The following is a 20,182-nucleotide window of genomic DNA, read 5'->3' on the forward strand; positions in this document are numbered from 1 at the left end:
ATTACAAGAGAATGGGATTTCCCACGAGTTTTATGAAGCCTTCTCATATGAAGCACCTCAAGGTTTACTTTCAGCAGTGGTCCTTGTTAAAAAAATATTTTTGAAGATAAAATATTATTCATGATGGATGACACCCCCACCCCCCAAAATGTTCAAGGAACCATCCTACCTCATAAACGCAAAAAGAGCAAACTCATTGCCATCGAGTCAAATTCTGACTCCTAGTGCCCCAGGGTGGTAGAGCCAGTGGGATGGTCCGTGAGGGCTTCTTGACTGTGCTTGTTACGGGAACAGATCCCCAGGGCCCTTGCAATGCACAGCGGGCCAGGTTCAGACTGCCAACTTCCAGGTTGAAGATGAGTGTTCTGTCCAGGGACCTTTCTGTCTTACAGAGGGACAAGAATAAATTGGGTCTCCTCTTTTTAAATAAGGCCCCTTGGTGGTATGGTGGTAATATACTTGACTGCTAACTGAGAGGTTGACCGTTCGAAACTATCAGCTGGTCCCAGGGAGAAAGATGCGGCAGTCTGCGTCCATAAAGAAAGACAGCCTTGCAAACTCTGGGGGAGTGGGGAGTCTCTCTGTCCTATGGGGTCACTGTGAGTCAAAATCTGTTTCATGGCAATGGATTTTGGTTTTCTTTTAATATATTCCTTTAGAAATAAGTCCGTCTCAGGTCAGGTTTGGTAATAATTCATGAAGCTGCATCAGCAGAATATCCTGCTAAAACCAACTGGGTGTTGCAGCCCATCCCTGATGCCTCGCTGCTTTGATGAGATTCCAGAGAATTCCCCAGAGTACGTAACAAGTGTATTCTGAACAAGAGATTTTTCTGGGTAGTTACAAGAGCAATTATAGACAAACAGTTTCCTGGATCGTTAGCTGTTCTAGGTTTTGGAAATGCTTTACTGAAGTTTCACATAGATCCACCATGAGATCATGCCATGGCCACATGGGCTTTGGAGGTCTGTTTTAAAGTTTTCAACAATAACATTCTAACAGCAGCACTGCCTATAGTGTGTGGGTGATGATTAGCAATGCCTTTGGTTAACAAAGAGAGAAGGTGGGAAAGAACCTTGACATTAGACAGTTGCAGGAAATGAGGTTGCACTGGAACGATAAGTTATGGGTTGAGTCTCCAAGACATCCCGGGAGCCTTCTAACACGGAAAACTGATAGAGATTTTGATAAGACTGGCTTCAAAATAAAGAACCTTGGGTGGTTGTTTTTTTTTTTCAAGGAACCTGTTGGTGCAGTGGTTAAAGCGCTGAGCTCACCAGCTGCTCTGTAGAAGCAAGATGTGGCAGGCAGTCTCCTTCTATACAGATGTACAGCCTAGGGACCGTCTGGTCCAGTTCTCGTCTATCCTATAGGGTTCCTATGATTTAGAACCTACTTCATGGCAGTGGGAATGCAGGTTGAGTTTTTCCTAGCGGCAGTATTCTAAGAGAAGGGGGCTGCCTTCCAGGGAAGGCAGTGCTGTTGATTGCCATCAATTCTATTTCAACTAATGGTGATCCTGTGTGTACAGTGTAGGTCTGCTGGTTTTCAAGAGGCTGTGATTGTTTGGAGGCAGATTGCCTGACTTGAATTCCAACGCGACTTTGGGTATGTTCAAAGCAACCTCTTGATTGGTATCAAGCACTGGCCTACTCAGGGGCTTTCCACACCAAGAAATGACTGGTCACTGATCTAAAGCAAGAAGATCATCTCATTCTCCTATGTGGGCTATGACCCAGCCCTGACCAGTCTGACCAACGAGATATGAGAGGAAGTATGCTAGTTGTCCTTGTGAGAAGGATTATGCTCAAGGTACAGGAACATCCTCTTTCTGCCTTGAATGTGTGAAGATGCACGCAGCCATCTGGGACCATGAGACAATGGGCCTACAATAGGACAACGTTCTGAGGAAGGCAACAGAAAGGGGTGGAGGTGGTGTCTTGAGCAGGCCTCTTGTTTCATGAGATAATTAATGTGGTCATAGATTATTAAAAAAAAGACAAGGCACAAATCTCTATGCCAGATTTAGAAGCAAACCCATTACGAGTGTTCTTTTTCACTAATAAATCAAAATTTCCCGTTCTTTCATTTTTAATGATTGTAACTTCAGGATCATGGTGCAAAAATGAGGACAATAGGAATAGGATCTGTTACACTGAGAGACAGCCAAATCCCACTTCTTGCAGAGCTGAGGAAAGTAGCCCAGAGAAGCAAGGTGACCTCCCTAAAGTCACAGCAGGTCAACGGCTGTATCTGGACTAGAACCAGGACTCTGATACCGAGAGTTGGCATTTTCAGTAGTATCACCACTAGCCAATGAGTCAATTCTGACATGTGATGATCCTGTGTAGGGTTTCCATAGAATGCCTTCCCAATGGTGCTCAAAACATGCACCTATACACATTATTTGCTGCAGGTTAAGGTCCCTGGAAGGAATCACTTAGATGGATTTGGGGTCTAATGTATTTTCTTGGGCATCCTGTGGAAGCAGCATAGATCTGAGGTAGGAAGCCAACTGTGTTGCAGGCCCAGTCCCATGAGAGCTCTTCAGGGTAGAAAGTCTGTCCCTGTGTGCTGACATTGGACTGAAATGGCCAGGCATTTATACTCCCTCTTTGAGCAAGATTTAGATAAGACCACGGGGAGAAGGGCATGCTCTGAACAAAGCAGCCAACCGAGTCTCTGGCACTTGTTGGGACCAGTTTTTCCATCTTCATGTCCACACAGAGAAGGCACCACTGCCTGTAGGAGAAAAGATGGGAAGGGACACAATGTCTCGCAAACCCCACTGTGGTCAGTAGATGTGGACGCACAGTGATCCCGTCATGGGGTTCTGGAGCTGTACATCTTTATGGGGCAGATAGCCTCAACTCTCTGCCATGCAGTGGATGGTGGGCTTGAACCCCTAGCATGTGCTTACCAGTCTGACACGGACAATGCGACCAGAGCTCCCTGTCTATCAGTCGAGGACTAGTTAAATCGATGGGGGCATACCTTCTAATGCAGGAGTATATAGCTGTTGAAATTAATGAAGTATGTCATTTTAGTAAGGTTTGATGGTATGTAATTTATAATGGTAAGTTTTAAAAAGCCAAATGTACAATGCTATGTATTATAATTACTTAATTGACATTTTAAATGACCTAAATGGGTTTAATAAACCTAGATAATTTGGGATGGAGAAGTTATTGTCCAACTGTAAAATGGGTGATAAGGACACTTGTTTTTCATCTAATAGCCTCTCAATTAAATTGTTTGAGCACGTTTTCCATTTCTAAATAAAAGCTACAACAGATCCTACCTAATGAAAACACAGATATGAATTGCTAAGTATCAGGGAAGTCCAACTGGACAGACGTTACTGTTTTTTTGTTTTTTAAAGGAAAACCGCTCTCCTTTTATTATTTTCCTTTAGTAACTTTTAAAGGAGCCCTAGTTGCACTGTTGGGTAAGCATTGGACTGCTAACCCCATGGTCTTTGGTTCAAACTCACCAGCTGCTCTGCGCGACAAAAAGGAGGCTCTGTGCTCGCTTAAAGATTTTCAACTCGTCTTGAGTGTGTGATTGGGCTTCTTAGGGGTTGAGCTGGCAGCCAGGTCAGGACTTTGTGCACATCTGGACTAGAGGAGGTAAGGGGGCATGGAGAAGTGGCCCCACGGATCAGGAGGGGAGCATTCTGTGGGTGCTGGGAGTGTGGCTGGTGGCTGAGACCCAGATTATGGCTGACCTATTGGTGCAACTCCTTCCTGATCCTATACCATTGGGGTTACCGCCACTGCCGCCATTGCCGCTGGCAAGAACTAGGGCCACCCGTGCTGCCCCGAAATGTCACCAGTGCACCATTAGCAGGATCAGAGGTGTGGCAGCCTGTGCTGCCCTGAGGTTGAAAGAAAGGCTGCCAGGCCACTGAGGCATTGACTAAAGTCAGGGGCAGAGGAAGGTCTCATTGCCATCGAGTGAATTTTGACTCAGAGATTCTGTGCTACAGAGTCTATAGCTACCCAACCGTGGGAAAGGCACAGGAAAGGAAAAGGCTTGTGGGAATTGGGATGCCCTGAAGCCCTGCTGCCCAGAATTTTGAAATCACCTATCTCGTTTCACAGGCATTAAAGATTATGGACATTAAACAACACTCGTCTGTATATTAAAAAGCATTAAAATATATAAAATATGACACATGTACAAAGATTTATATATATTAAATAGACGCCTTTGGAGATTTTAGACTGTAGCCAACACATTTTCATTTGCTTCTTTTTACTTTGTAGCATCTGTACAAACAAGCCTGGGAGGCTGACAAGACCAAAGTCCACATCATGCCTGACATCCCCCAGATTGTTCTGGCAAAGGCAAATGCTATTAATATGAGCGACGTAAGTATAACGTTCCCGTTGCCATCTTTCTTTTAAGCTTCCCTCTCGGCTATGAAAATGAACGTTTTCAAAGAATTCGTTGGAATCCACAAGTGAAAACCTCTCTTTTTACTCTTACTTTGCTGAAAGTTGGAGAGTTTTTTTCAATGGAGGTTTTGCTGAGCAGGTTGGAGTGTGAAAGATGGTTGAATTTTGCTTCGGGGGTAGGTGCTCTATGCTAAGTCAAGAGATTTGGCAGGAAGAGAAGAGCCTGGGCAATAAAGAAGAGATAAAGGACAGTAACGGGATTGATGATTTGGGGGGAGGGGTGTGTGTGATAGGGGAAAATGGGGGAAATGAGAGCTAATGACAGGTAGTACAAGAAAGAAGAAAATGTTCTGGACTTGATTTTGGTGATGATTGTACAACTCTTCTTGATATAATTGAATTATTGAATTCTTTGGTATATGGATTATGCCCCAATAAAATGGTTTTAAATGAGTAAGTAAGCAAATAAATAAAAGGAAGGGAGAACTCTGGGACCTTTTCTGTAGAGACCGCTTCACGAAGTTACGGAGAGGGACCTAGAGAGAATTTTTGGCAGGCCTCACAACAAGGAATGTGCTTCATTGGTTAGAAAATGCGTAGAGGTTTCATTTTATTTCTCATTCTAACTACAGTTGTGAAGAAATCCTCATCCATTTTTTCCTTTTCATTTCATGATTTGAATTTTCCTGACTTTCAGGAATTGTTGATTTTTCTACATGGTAGAACCCAAAATTAATGATACAAGTAAAGGCATCCTTTGTAAGTGAACTTTTCTCTTGATATAAAATATTGGGCTATTTCTTAGTCTTTCCTTAATTCTTTGGATAAAATGTGAGCTGTTCGCCATGTATCAGGATCTCCCCTCTGTTGAGGGAAGATGGAGTGATAAATAGTAAAATGTCTTACCCATTATGTCAGTTGAAAGATATTAAAAGAAAAAGAACCCCATAAACCTACATTTAAAAAATGTATTTACAACTGAATAAACCAAACAAAACCAAAGTCACTCCTATTGAGTCATTGCTGACTCACAGGGACTCTGTGGGTTTCTAAGAGGTGAAACTGATTATAGGAGTAGAAAGCCCAGTCTCCCTCCCGCGGAGCTGCTGGTGGTTTTGATCTGCCAACTCATGAACACTACGCCCCGAGGGCTCCTGAATTAGAAACCAGTAATTTTATTTTATTTTTTTGGTGGTTTCTTAAAGGAACATTTGAATTTATAATATTGTGGGGGAGTTGTTTCAAACACAGTTTGGTTACATGTGAGAACCTTTAGCTACTGAGCCACAATGCAGCTTTCTGCTGAAATACAATGAGATAGTTTATTGTGCCAGCCTGGCCGATAAACACAAGTAGGATTAATTGAAGGGCGGAGAGATAAATGGCTGGTGAGCCTCGCCTTTCTTGTCTCTTGCTCTTTGATCATCCGACCAGTATGCGGCAAGGATTTCACTGTTGTAAAACCTGCCCTTGTTTTCCAATTTAGAAGAAACCATTCCCTTTTCCTCTCTCTACAGAAACTCTACAAACTTTCTTTAGAAGAATCTAGAAAGAAAGGCTATGATCTCAGAACCGATGCAATTCCTATCAAAGCTGCCAAAGCTTCAAGAGACATTGCAAGTGATGTGAGTCTACTGAAAGTAGTCATCTGGCTGTGGGTTGTAATCAACCAAAATAATAAAGGCTAAATTCTGGAAACAGTTCATGGACATGAAAAAGCATGCCTGATAGCAAGAGCCTCATGCTACCCATGACCTGTTTTTAGCTTTGTTTCTATGTTTTCTCTGATATTTCTGATCAAACAGATCACTTACCACATTGTAGCCTTCATCAACACCAGGTCCCTGATTCACCAGATCTAGAAAAAATACTTTGAACTCTATCACCACAGTTATGAAATCCAAAGACCTTTGACAAGTGTTCTTAGTGAAAGTTTGGTGGTATTCATGCCTACTACCTCCTAGATTGCTGCATGCATTGAATTGCTAGTGTCTGCTCATTTGGACTCGTGGAATTTGATTGTTAAGTAATCGAACATTTTGCAAGTTGCTAAACCATTAGTCTCTTGACACCACCTCCTCGGAATATTTAGGCTACAGAAATCGCCAGACATCACAAATTAGGATTTTTTTTCTCCCCAGAGAGCTGATGTGTCAGCATACCACTTCCCTGAACATACCACCCATACAAATGTTATTTCATTGGGTGATTTTCACAAGCAATAATTTACAGTGACTTAGGGATCATGGAAGGGCACCTTTTCACACTTTTGAACCCTTCCTTGGCCACTCCCAGTTCCACTTTCTCTCATGTCGTTAATCTCCGCTTCTCATCTCCCCTATCTTTCCAACCTAACTTGTAAGAACATTTAGCCATTGAGCTGAGCGTACTTCCACTCCCACACTGTCCTGACAGCTCCAAATTCTTCTCCTTCTCCTCTGCTGGAATAGTTCGGCTCGCCTAGCTTCTGTGTCCTAACTTGTACAGCTAAACCGACAAGGAGATAAGCTAGAATAAGAGTTCTCTCCATGAATCAAGATCTCCCATCTGTTGAGAGAATTTGTGGTTGATAAGCACAAAACTTTCTCACCTACTATGGCAGTTTAGAGAATAGTAAAAGAAGGGGAGTCCTACAAATGTGAAGGTACTCTAAAATGAAATCTGTGGATCTCGTAAGTGAGCTTATTCTCAGTAGTAAGTGGCTAACTGCACGATCTCTCAGGACCTCAATTACAATAACCCACTTCTTTGGGTCACTTATTCTCATTACATACTAGTGGTCTCTTCAACACGAACAGCATAAGTGTAAGTCGGTGTGGTCTGACCCGAAGAACTGGAGTGTAATCCTTAATGGTTTTAGCAAGCCACTGCCCTCTCTGGTTCTCAGTTTATTTATTTGTAAAATGGGAACAACACTAGTAAATTTGTTCTTCACCTCACGAAGTAGTTACACAGATAAATGTGAAAAACATGTTTCATGAACTCTAGAGCTCTATAAATATCACTTATTATGAAGTACAGAATATTGATACTAGCATGACTTCTAAAGAAAATCACCCTGAATGCCTATTCAAATTTTCTTCCCAGCATAAATACAAGTACAATTATGAAAAGGAGAGGGGGAAAATGGTTGGTTTCCGCAGTCTTGAGGATGACCCCAAATTAGTCCATTCCATGCAAGTGGCTAAGATGCAGTCTGACCGGGAGTACAAGAAAAACTATGAGAAGACAAAGACCAGTTACCACACTCCTAAGGACATGCTCAGTGTCATGGCCGCCAAGGATGCCCAAGCCAACATCAGCAACACTAACTACAAGCACCTGATTCACAAGTACATCCTCCTTCCAGACGCAATGACCATTGAGCAGACCAGGCATATGAAGCACATACAGAGCGATGTAAGCATCTCTTCTTTCTGGGTGATGGTTGGGTTCCTAGCACGGGAGGGGAGATGGGGCTGTCCTCTGTCCCAGCTGAGAAATAACTTTCGCGTCTAATGTGACAAGATGACATCGAATTTACCTCTTCTCTTTGTAGAACGACTATAAGCAGGACTATAATGAATGGTACAGAGGGCTTGGCTGGAGTCCAGCAGGCTCTCTAGAAGTGGAGAAGGCCAAGAGAGCAACGGAATACGCGAGTGACCAGAAGTACCGGCAGCACCCTAGCACCTTCCAGTTTAAGAAGCTGACTGACTCCATGGACATGGTGCTTGCCAAGCAGAACGCTCACACCATGAACAGGGTACGCCGGACAGCTAGTTGCATTTTCACACGTTTGCCAAATGTGAGGCGGGGGCAGCAGGCGCTGGCTCTTGTTTGGAAATTGAGATCCGGGTCCACAACCCCTAGGCTGTGTCCCAGCTCCAAAGCACCTCCTGAGTACATTTAATTGCTATCCGTAAACATATCTAGCTATAAATATATGTGTGTGTTTGTGCTTTCTTTCTGCTTGTCCTAAATAGGTATTGAGATTTCAACTTTTTTTTTCTTAAACTCCCCAGCATTTATATACCATTGATTGGAATAAAGATAAAACCAAGATTCATGTTATGCCAGATACACCAGATATTTTACAGGCAAAGCAGAATCAAACGCTGTACAGTCAGGTAAGCTACGTAAAAATCACCGCTTTGCATTTTAACTCGAAATTAACTGAGTTGGTTAATTGATGCAATGACAAACAACTGAGGTAAAACTGAAACAGAATGTCCCAGTGTGGTTAGGTAAGGAAAGGGCCTCTGCGGTGGATGTGCGCCCTCTGGAGGCAAGCTCGGGGACTTTCTGCAGCACAGTATTCATTGCGCATGCTCCCGTGAGGCAGTCAAAAAGTCATTGTCGAACGAAAAAAGATGCATGAAACAAACGAAGCACGATTGTTGACTTTGCTATGCAAAAGGGATGTGATGTTGAGCATATCGCCTACTTTTCAAGACTTTAATTTCCTCATCTATAAAACTGGAATTATAAAGTGCCCGTGATCTTGGATTTGCAAGGACTAAAATGAGAAATTCCAAGCAAGTCTCCCAGCACCGTGCCTGGCCCAAAAAAAAGTTCTGGTAAAGATGAGCTAGTTTTCACACAGTACATCCTTTCAATGGATTCGACTCAGAAAGGTTTGCTCGTTCACTGAAACCCATAAAAGGCATTTCATCATCCGTGACCTTTATTGCTTCTATAGTTAAAACATTGTGACCTGCTTTTTAAGAATCCATTTTCTTATGTTTAGAATAGTGAGGCTAGACTATACTTCAGAATAGGGAAAGGTCCATGTTGTCAATGTTGTCTCTGAGCAGGCAGGCCGTGCGCCAGCAGGCAGTCTCAGAGTCACAAGTAAAAATAAAGCCAGGTCACATGAGGGTAAGTCAGTCAGTCCTTCTGTTTTGGGTGGGGGTGGGTTTTGTTTTGGTTTTGGTATCTTTAAAGATAGAGTAAAAACTTAGAATCTGGTGTCTACTCTCTATTTAGATTTTTGCTTAATGTTTGCTCACTCTAGAAGTAATGACACTAATGAAAATTTCATTAATTTTCAGAAACTCTATAAACTTGGATGGGAAGAAGCTTTGAAGAAAGGCTATGATCTCCCAGTTGATGCAATTTCTGTACAGCTGGCCAAAGCTTCCAGGGATATTGCTAGTGATGTAAGTACTAGTTTGACTTCGAAACCCACTGCGATTACATCTAGTCTGACCCAGAGCAATTCTATTGGACAGAGTAGAACTCTGCCATGAGACATCTAATGCTCTGCAGAAGCAGCCTCACATCCTTATCCCATGACCTACTGGGGGATTCAAACCTCCAAACCTTTCCTTTTGCTGCTGAGCACTTAACCACGGTGCCACCAGGAATCCTGTTGCCTTCTACACATATTTATTGGAATCCGGCAACCTCAGGTTGATCGTTATTTTTACAGATTGGCTTTAGTCTTCACAATGTAGTGTTGCTTCCTTTAGTCTTTCCTATGTTGTACTTATTCCCAGAATCCATTCTTGTTTCTCTCTGATTCTATGTCAAAAGGGGCCTTGGACTGAAGGGCCTTTAAGATGCATAGCACACAGGACACTATAAGATCAAACTCTTTAAGCAAGGCGGAATGAGAGTCCCGTTTAGTGTGCAGATTAAAGGGGGAGGAGGGAGGGAGGGGGAGAATGTCTAGAGATTTCAGGACAGTAAATTCTCAGAAGACCAGGGTCAGTCAGAAGTGTTCCTACTAAGGTTCCACTTCATACATGCACAATGTTATTCCAAACAAACCATGCTTAAACATACCCCTGCTATGTCATGATGATCTCTGAGTGATGCACTTGTCAGCGTCTCATTAGGGTGCTTCAGAAAGATCCAATCAAAACAATGACTTCCAAGGAGCGCTACTAGACCAATTAAACTCGAGGTCCACCCAGAAGGTTATGGCGACTGGTGTTTTGTGTTAATTCCAGAGGGGTAATCTTGATAGATTTTCCTCAAAGACACAGGACAAACAAGTTTTCTCAAATGCTACGTAAAGTCAGAATACACAATGCTTACCAAATACCAGCTTGTACCTTTCTTTGCCCTTAGTTGGAATGAATTCCTCATCACAACTTTGCTTGATACTTAAACAAAACTTTCTATGGCTTACTAAATGGGCAAAGCTTTCCCTTCTCTTGTTTCACTCTTGAGAAACAGATACATGCAAATGAAACAAATTAGACTTAATTTGACTTTCACATATGTTGGTGACAGAAGTGTGTTGCCTCTGATTTCAGCATAAATACAAGCAAGGCTACCGGAAGCAACTTGGTCACCATATTGGATTCCAGAGTGTGCAAGATGACCCGAAGCTGGTATTGTCCATGAATGTGGCCAAAATGCAGAGTGACAGAGAGTACAAGAAGGACTTTGAGAAGTGGAAGACCAAGTACACCAGCCCAGTGGACATGCTGGGGGTGGTGCTGGCCAAGAAGTGCCAGGCGCTGGTCAGCGACATTGACTACAGGAACATGCTGCATCAGTGGACCTGCCTGCCTGACCAGAATGATGTTATTCAAGCTAAAAAAGTTTATGAACTACAGAGTGAGGTCAGTTACGGTTAAATCAAATGGTAGACACGTATCTCGTGAAAATAGCATGTAATAGATAAATTAGAAACCAGTCAGAGGAATTATTGACAATCTAAAATGCATCTGATTATCACACAGTCACTTGTGTAAAGGGTCCTTTACTGTCTCTTCGCACAGAATATGTACAAGGCTGACCTTGAGTGGCTGAAGGGCATAGGATGGAGTCCTTTGGGTTCGTTGGAGGCAGAAAAAAATAAGCGGGCATCAGAGATCATCAGTGAAAAGAAATACCGCCAGCCACCAGACAAAAACAAGTTCACCAGCATTCCCGATGCCATGGAGATCGTCTTGGCAAAGTCGAATGCCAAAAATAGGAGTGACGTGAGTTATTCTTTGGAAGTAAAAGAAATAGGTTATAATGCCTTCTACCTGCTGGGTGGTGTGCAGGGGCTGGTGCGGTGCAACCATGTCAGTTTCCACTCGCGGTGACCATATGGAACGCTCCCCAGCCCTGTGCCATCTTTATGACTGCTCTTTGAACTCCTACGTGCGACCACTGTGGCAATCCATCTGGGAGGTCTTCTCTTATGTTCACTTTCTACTGCACCAAGCCTGGTGTTCTTTTCCGGGGACTGGTTTCTCCTGATAGCATGTCCAAAGTGCTTTAAATGAAGTTTCACCACATGCGCTTCTTAAGGAGTAGCCTGGCTGTGCTTCTTCCAAGACCGATTTGTTTCTTCTTTTGGCAGTAAACTCATTGTATAGTGAATATTCCTCACCAATACTGTAAATCAATGATATAGATGACTCTTAGGTCTTCGTGTTCATTGTTCAGCTTCCACATGCAAATTACATGATTGAAAATACTGTAGCTTGAATCAGGTGCACCTTAGTCCTCAAACTGATATCTTTGCTTTTTAAAACTTTAAGAAGGTTTCTTTTGGTTTCGTTTTGGTGTGTGTGCTGCTGCTGCAGCAGCAGTGGATTGGGCCAAATCATTGTGTCTTTGGGTTGCTGGACTACTAGCTCATGAAGTATTAATTGTGGATCTAAGTTGGATGAAATACTTGACAACTTCAGTCTTTTGGTTACCATGATGTTGCTTTTTGCTGTAGCTATTGAGGATTTTTGTTTTTGTTTTGTTGAGGTGTAATCCATGCTGAACTCTGTAGTCTTTTATTTCCAACAATAAACACTTCAAGTCCTCCTTGCTATCAACACGCAAGGTGTGTCACCTGCCCGAGGAAGGTTGCTCATGGGAAATCCTTCAGTCCTGAGGTCCTGGTCCTCTCCCTGCTGTCCAGCCTCTTGAATTCCTTCTTCGGCGTACAGACTGACTTCATTGTGCTTAAGGACAGCACCCCAACAAAAACCCTTTCTAATTTTAAGCCATGCAGTGTCCCCTTGTTCTGCTCAAGCAGAGTCTTTGGCTATGAACAGGCGCCACATGAGCACAATGGAGGGTTCTGGAATTCCCATTCTTCTCAATGTGATCCATAATTCGTTAGGATCCGCATAGTCGAATACCTTTGTCTGTTCGGCCAAGATCCTCCTGGCTTCAGCAGTCATATCGTCATGCCATGTCCTCTTCTGAGTAAGGTTTGCATCTCTAGCAGTTCCCTGTCCATGTGCTAGTCCAACCATTTTCCAAATTCTTTTCAGCAAAATTTTAATTACATGTGCTCTTAATAGTGTTTTATAATCTCTGTATTCTGTTGGATCACCTTTCTTTGGAATGAACATAAATATGAATCGCTCCCATTTGATTGGACATAAAGCTGTCTTCTAAGTTTTTGGCATAGATGAGTACTTCGGCATTATACCTTTTTGTTGAAACACCTCAATTAGCACTCCATCAGTTCTCGAATCCTGTTTTTGAGTCAGTGCCTTCAGGGAAGCTTGTACTTCTATTTTTTAATTAATCATTTTATTGAGGGGGGTCTTCCAAATCTTATAACAATCTATCATTCAATAATATTAAGCACCCTTGTACATATGTTGCCATCAACATTTCCAGAACAATTTCTTCCTACTTGAGCACTTGGTATCAGTTCCTCTTTACCCCACCTCCTTCCCACCCTCATGAATCCTTGATCAATTACATATTTTTATTGTTATGCCTCCCTTCACCCACCTTTCTGTTATTAGTCCCCCTGGGGACTGGTATATATCCAACCTTGTGATGGGTCCCCGCTTCCTCCCTCCCACTCCCACCATCCTCATACCCTCATGATATTGCTACTCCATTTACTCTTCCTGAGGATTTAAAAAATAATTTATTGGGGGCTCGTACAACTCAACTCTTATCACAACCCATACATCCATCCATTGTGTCAAGCGCATTTTTATACTTGTTGCCATCATCATTCTCAAAACATTTGCTTTCTATTCGAGCCCTTGACATCATCTCCTCATTTTCCCCCTCCCTCCCCACTCCCCCTTCCTCATGAACCCTTGGTAATTCATAAATTATTATTTTGTCATATCTTACGCTGTCCGAAGTCTCCCTTCACACTCTTTTCTGTTGCCCATCCCTCAGGGAGGAGGTTATATGTAGATCCTTGTAATTGGTTCATTCCTGAGGGTTTTACCTGTCCTGAATTCCATGTGTTGAGAGCTCTTATCTGTACCAATGTGTGCACGCTAGCTGGATTTGTAAGGTAGAACTGAGTATAGTAGTGGCAAGGAGGAAGCATTCAGGATCCAGAGGAATGATATGTGTTTCATCGGTTCTGTTCTGCACCCTGGTTGAATTGTCCCTTCCTTGTAACCCTTCTGTGAGGGCATAGCCAATTGTCTACAGATGGGCTTTGGGTCTCCACTCCAAACCCCCTTGTTTGCCTCGATATAGTTGTTTGTTTTGGATCTTTTGATAGCTGATCCTGTCAATACCTCATGATCACACAGGCCTATATATTTCTTCCATGTGGGCTTATTTGCTTTGCTGGTAGATGGTGACTTGTTTAGCTTCAAGCCGTTAAGACCCAAGACACTATATCTTTTGCAAGCCGGGCACCATCAGCTTTCTTCACCACATTTGCTTATTCACCTATTTTGTCTTCAGCGATAGAGCTTGTCGGGAAGATGAGTATCAAAGAGTGCCAGGTTATTAGAGCAAAGTGTTCTTGTGTTAAGGGAGGCCTTGAGTAGAGGCCCAAAATCCATCTGCTATCTTAATACTTAACATGTAAATCTGTGTACATTGGCCTCTATCCCTTTCATTATAAATTAATATGTTTACACATATAAATCCCTATTGCTGTACCTCTATAAATAGCTTTTACCTCCTACTTCTTTTCTCTATTTTTTTTTTCACCCTCCTCCTATCCCACTATCATGCTAACCCTCCATTCGGCTCTCAGTAATTCCTCTCAGATAAATAATGAAGATAAAAGGCTGAAAAATATTTCAAAGATGGTTTATAAAGATATAAAATATCACCAGTTCTCTTATCATACGCCATCCCTTGAAATGGTTGGACATTGACCAATTCGGCCCAATTATCTGGGTCAGTGACTGCAGTCTTTCCACTTCTTCTGATGCTTCCTGCACTATTTAATTTCTGCCCATAGAATCTTTCAATATTACAACTAGAGTCTTGAGTTTTTATTTTAGTTTTTCACCTTGAGAAATGTTAAGTGTGTGCTCTTCCCCTTAGTTTTTCACTACTTTGTCTTTATCAATCATTTAAAAAATATTTTTGAGCCTTTTATCTTCATTATTTCTTCCATTCCTTTTAGCTATTATATGTTTAAGAATAAATCTCAGAATCTCTCTGACATTGTTTTTTCTCTCGTGCATTTTTAGTGACCTCTTGCTTTCTTAATGTGTGATTTTCTTGATGTTATCTCACAACTTGTCTGGTCTTTGGTCATTAGTGTTCAATATATCAGATTTATTCTTGAAAAGGTCTCTAAGTTCAAGTGCATAAACTCAAAGTTATACATTGGCTCTCATGGACTTGGTTTAATATTCTCTCACTTCAACTTGCCTATAAGCGGTTGATGGTGGATTCCACAGTTGGTCCCTGGCCTTATTCTGATTAATTTTGAGTTTCTTTGTCATCTCTTTCTATAGATATAGCTGATTTGTTTTCTGTATTCCACTGGGTGAGGCCATTTTTGTTGTTGAAAAAGGCATTTCCTAAAAAAAGAAAAAGGCATTTCCTAAAGAAAAAGGCATTTCCTTTTTAAAACTTTTCCTCTTTTTATTTATTTATTTAAAAATCATTTGGGAGGGTATCTTACAGATATTGTAATAATCCAAAAATAAATTTTATCAAGCAAACTTGTACACATGTTGTCATCTCATCATTTCCAAACATTATCATTCCACTTGAGTCCTATTGTCAGCTTCTCTGAAAACAGGTATTTTCAATGAATAAATTACTGGTCTTGTAAAATTATATCATGGTATCATTTCTGTTACCAAGGATGTATTTGCTAATTCCTAATCCTGGTTATTTATAAGGATATTATTTTACAGAACCTTAGTGCAATCACAAAAATCAAAAAATTGATGTTGATCAATTCTATTATCCAGTCTATAAATTTTTTTCAGTTTTTACATTAGCAAAAGGAAAAATAAAACTTCCCTGGTGTAGCATGCAATCTAACATCACCAAAGTGGCTTTTCTGTCTCCTTTAGTCTGATCTGCTTCCTCAGTATTTCTTTGTCTCCAAGTCCTTGATATTTTAGAAAAGTATTGACCAAAAAATGTTGCTCAAAATGGGTTTATATCTAGTATTTCCTCATGATTAACTTGTAATTATGTATTTGATGTAGGAATATCTCATGCTGTACCTCCCCCAGAACATCAGATCAAGAAGTAACATGTTATCAATTAATCCCAATGCTAGTGATTTCAACTGCTGTCGTTACCTAGTTCTACTATAAATAGAAACGCCCCAAGTGAGTGACTTTAACAAACATAAACTTCTTTCTCAGTTTCTCGCCACCATCAACTTTAGTTTCAACTATAGATGCTCAATAGTCAGAGTAGAGCTGCCCCTTTGGGCTTACAAGACTTTAAACCATTACAAGAGTAGACAGCCTCGTCCTTTCCCAGCATAGTGGCTGGTGGGTTCAAACCACTGACCTTGTGGTTAGCAGCTCAAGGCACAACCAACTATGCCACCAGAGTTCAGGAAACTAGAAGTCCAAATCCAGAGCACCTGTTTGAGGTGAATGCTTCCTCTCTCTGTTGGCTCTGGAGGACGGGCTTCTGCTCCTGAACAGCCTTGGTGTGGTTTGGCGTCTCTCTTTCCCTCTCTCAATTTACGCACTTGTTTAATATCTTTAATAGTTCAAAAAAGCAAATTAACGTAAAGCACAGCCACACTAATGATCTCGCATTAACATAACAAAACTACCCATTTTCAGAGGGGAGTATCATCACAAGCATGGAGGTGAGGATGTGCAAGACATATTTTGAAGGGCTCTGTTCAATCTATGATATCGACTGAGCACTTGGTTTAAGTGTCTTCCTGGTTTAACCACTGTCAGATTTCCACTTTATCCGTTTAATGAAGCAGGTTTTTTAATGGGAAAGCTTCTCTGATGTTATGTAAATATCATGTTTGCCATCGAACGTGCATATCCTTGTTTTGGTAAGTCAATGATATTTGTCAGGGTGGGTAGCTTTGCTTCTGTTGCAGTGAACCTCTGGCTCTGGGATGTCGAAGAGATTTTGATAGATTCTCAAACAAAATCTTTTGGGGAATTTTAGTCCCCCCAAACAATTCTGACATATAACTATAACTGTAGGGAATGAGACGCCCTAATTTTAGGCATACGTTGAATGCTGCTTCTTTTGAGGAGGTGTATGCCATCTTCTAATCAAACACTGAGGAAGACTTCTACCAGCCAAAAGACGGGAAACTATTACTAATGAATGGCAAAGACTAATTACCTGGGCTTATTTACTTACTTCTATTGTGATTTTGGTGAAAGTTCAGAGAGCTAATTGGTTTTCCATTCAACAATTCATACACATTTCATTGTGTGACATTGATTGTAATCCCTTCTATGTCTTCCCTGTGCTTCCTTCTTTCTTATCCCTGCCTCCAATCTGAGATTTGCCCATGGGAATATGATGATATCATATGCTTGATTGTTCAATGGGATTTGTACATTCTGGTGTTACTGTTTACCATTTAGGCCTGTTTATCATCACAGGGGTGTGTTAGTTCTAGGCTTGCCAGGTGTCTGAGATCCATAGTCTTGGGTGCTCCATTGGTGTTTATTAGACCAGAAATCCTGGTCCTTTCTTTTATGATTTTGAGTTTTGTTCCACACTTTCTCTCACTCCCTCCAGGACCTCCTACTGTGGTTGTAATCTCTTTCAGAGTAGCTCGTAGTGGGAGTCAGACACTTTCTAGTTCTTTTGATCTCGGAGCCGTGGAAGCTAGGGTTTGCACGGCCCATTCATTAATCCTTGCATCTCTCGTTACTTTCCCTACGTCTCTGCTTTTCTTTTTTCTTCTTTGTTTCGGATGGGGAGAGACCAATAGTTGCACCTCAGATGGTCCCTATCTAGCTTATAGGACACCAGTTACTGCTCACTGAAGTAGGATGGAGAACATTGTCTTGTAGACTCTGTTATACCAATTGCCTTGGTGTCCCCAGTGACAGTGATCCTGAGGTCCCCAGACCTGACGACTTGGCCCCTTAAGGTGGTTGGTAGGGCTGAGAAGTCTTCAAAACTCTGAACACAGTATGCCCTATTATATTAATGGATATATTTGCTATACATATCAATGCAAACAAGAAGATTTCAAGAAGTTCTTGGGAAAAAAGTTTTCATAATCTTATCATTTCATGTCCCATGAATTTTCTGAAGCAACCTCATGGAAGTCTTCTCTGTCAAACCTCCCTATATCCATGGTGTAGACTCATTCACCTTTCCACCTCTACTCACCTGGAGGGTCTATGCATTCATTTGTAGGTGGTTGAGATTGCTGTTATTGCAGGAATCTCTTATTGTCTTTATGCTTGTGCTCCTATGAGTGTCTTTGTCCTGATCATTCGTGCTGATCTCTCCCTTATGGGGTACTGTCTTTCCTTTCACCCAAGTGAATATCTGTCTACCCGCTACCTAGTGATTAACGCTCCTTTCCCTTCCCTCCTTCACTCACACTAACTCACTGCCATTGGGTGGATACTGACTCATACTAACCCTGGTGGACAGGGTAGAGCTGCCCCTGTGGGTTTCTGAGACTGTGACTCTATGGGAGTAGAAAGCCTCATCTTTTGCCTTTTTCTCCCCTAGTAACCTTCAAAGAAAAGCTTCTTTCTGAGTGTAAACTTTTTCTTGACTTTCTACAGTTATCGTCTCACACAATATTTGCTCTTTTGTGAATGACTAGTTTCAATCAGCATAATATCCTCTAGCTACTGTGTTATGAGGTGTTTTCCAGAATGCTCATTATTCTCTAAAGTTGCATGTGTGTATTCCTTGTATGTGTATCATAGTTTATCCTTTCATTCATTTAGGGACACTTAGATTGTTTTTGTCTTTTTGCTGTTGTGAAGAATGCTGTGACATACATGAGTGTGCACACATCTGTCTATGCCATGGCTCTTATTTCTCTAGGTTATACACCTAGTAGTCACATTGCTTAATCATATGGTATTTCTGTTTCCAACTTTTAAAGGAAAAGCCATGCTGATGTCCACAATCGGTGCACTATTTTACAGTCCCAATTGTAGGGTATGAGGATTTTAATCTTTCTACCCCCTCACCAGCATCTTTCAATTTTTGTTTTATTTTGAATTTTGCTGTCATTGCATTACTGGATAATGATCTCAAGCATTTTGCATATATTTTTTTGCTGCCTGAATATCTTCTTTGGTGAAGTGCCTATTCATGTCTTCTGCCCATTTTAAAATTTGAATTGTTTACTTGTTGAAGTGTTGAAGCTAATATATACATTTTAAAGATAACTCTCTTGTCTGATATGTAATTGCCATAAACTATTTCCCTGCCTGCAAGTTCTTTTTGATTCTTTTGGTGAAGTCCTTTGGTGTGCATAACTATTTGATTTTTGGGAGGTTCACGTTTCTTGGTTTCTCTCCTATGGTGTAACCACGACACCACCAGGGCTCCAGCGTGTTTGATAGTGGATGGTACTTTTGCCATGTATCAGGGTCCCTAAATTTACCTCTATTCTGCCTTTGATGATCTTTATAGTTAGAAGGTTCACATTAAGGTCTTGGTCTATCTGGAGTTAGCTTTTATATTTGGTGAGAAATAGGAATGCTGGTTTACTTTTCTGCAAATGAGTATCCTGGTTTGTCAACATCGTGTTTTAGAGAGAATCTTCATGTTATGGGCTTTGGGCCTCTGTAAGAGATCATTTGTTCATAAATGGGTGAATTTACTGCTGGCTACCCAATTCTATCCCATTAGTCTGTATGTCTATTGTTGACTGTGAATGTTTAGTTTTGACTGGAGCGTGTGAGCCCTCCTGCTCTGTTCTTTTTCTTTAGTGCAGTCTAGCTTGTCTGGGGTCTTTTCTCCTTCCTTTCAGTAAAGTTGAATTGACTTGATGAGAGAGAATTTAATTGGTTCAGGCTTTTAATAATGTTGGTGATTCATTTTCCCTCTCTTTAAGGAATGTTGATTGAATCTGGATTGTGATTCTATTATATCTGTAAATTACCCTGGATAATATTGAAGTTTTAATCATGTTAAATCTTTCTATCCATGAGCATTGACATTCTACCATTTATGTAATGTTTTATAGTTTTCTTAGAATAGGCTATCTTGTGCCTCTGGTTAGATTTACACCCAAATACTTCCTCTTTTGTGTGATTGTTGTTATTGGTGTTGTTTTTATGATTTTGGTTTTAGAGCTCTTTTTGCTAGTATAGAGGAATCCAACTGATTTTTATATGTTGACCTTATACATGGGACTTTGCTAAATTCTCCCTGTAGATGCAGTAGCTTTTTTATTACATTTCTGGGATTTCCTATATATATTGTATCATATCATCTGCAAATGAAGATAATTTTATTTCTTCTCTGCCAATTTTAATGCCCTTTAATTTTCTTTCTTGCCTTATTGGTCTGGCTGGAACTTTCAGTACAGTAGAGAATAGTATAGTGATTTTTTAAAAGGGAGTAAATATAATGATAGGGATATAGGTCTATGTACATATATTTATATGTTAAGTATTAAGGTAGAAGACAGACATTGGACCTCTACTCAAGTTCTCTCTCAACGCAAGAACATTTTTTTC

General features: G+C 41.1%; 1 protein-coding gene across 1 annotated transcript in view; it reads left to right on the forward strand.

Annotated features, from left to right (window-relative positions):
* Positions 1–20,182, forward strand: part of NEB (nebulin) — a 236,896-nt gene that overhangs the window by 70,786 nt on the left and 145,928 nt on the right. Inside the window, exons 45-52 of the mRNA XM_075529049.1 lie at positions 4,269–4,373; positions 5,918–6,025; positions 7,488–7,799; positions 7,939–8,145; positions 8,405–8,509; positions 9,434–9,541; positions 10,646–10,957; positions 11,117–11,320. Of these exons, the coding sequence (XP_075385164.1) occupies positions 4,269–4,373; positions 5,918–6,025; positions 7,488–7,799; positions 7,939–8,145; positions 8,405–8,509; positions 9,434–9,541; positions 10,646–10,957; positions 11,117–11,320 (1,461 nt within the window). The remainder of the gene's footprint in view (positions 1–4,268; positions 4,374–5,917; positions 6,026–7,487; positions 7,800–7,938; positions 8,146–8,404; positions 8,510–9,433; positions 9,542–10,645; positions 10,958–11,116; positions 11,321–20,182) is intronic.

This window comes from Tenrec ecaudatus, chromosome 13, assembly GCF_050624435.1.
Source record: "Tenrec ecaudatus isolate mTenEca1 chromosome 13, mTenEca1.hap1, whole genome shotgun sequence".
Taxonomy (NCBI): domain Eukaryota; kingdom Metazoa; phylum Chordata; class Mammalia; order Afrosoricida; family Tenrecidae; genus Tenrec; species Tenrec ecaudatus.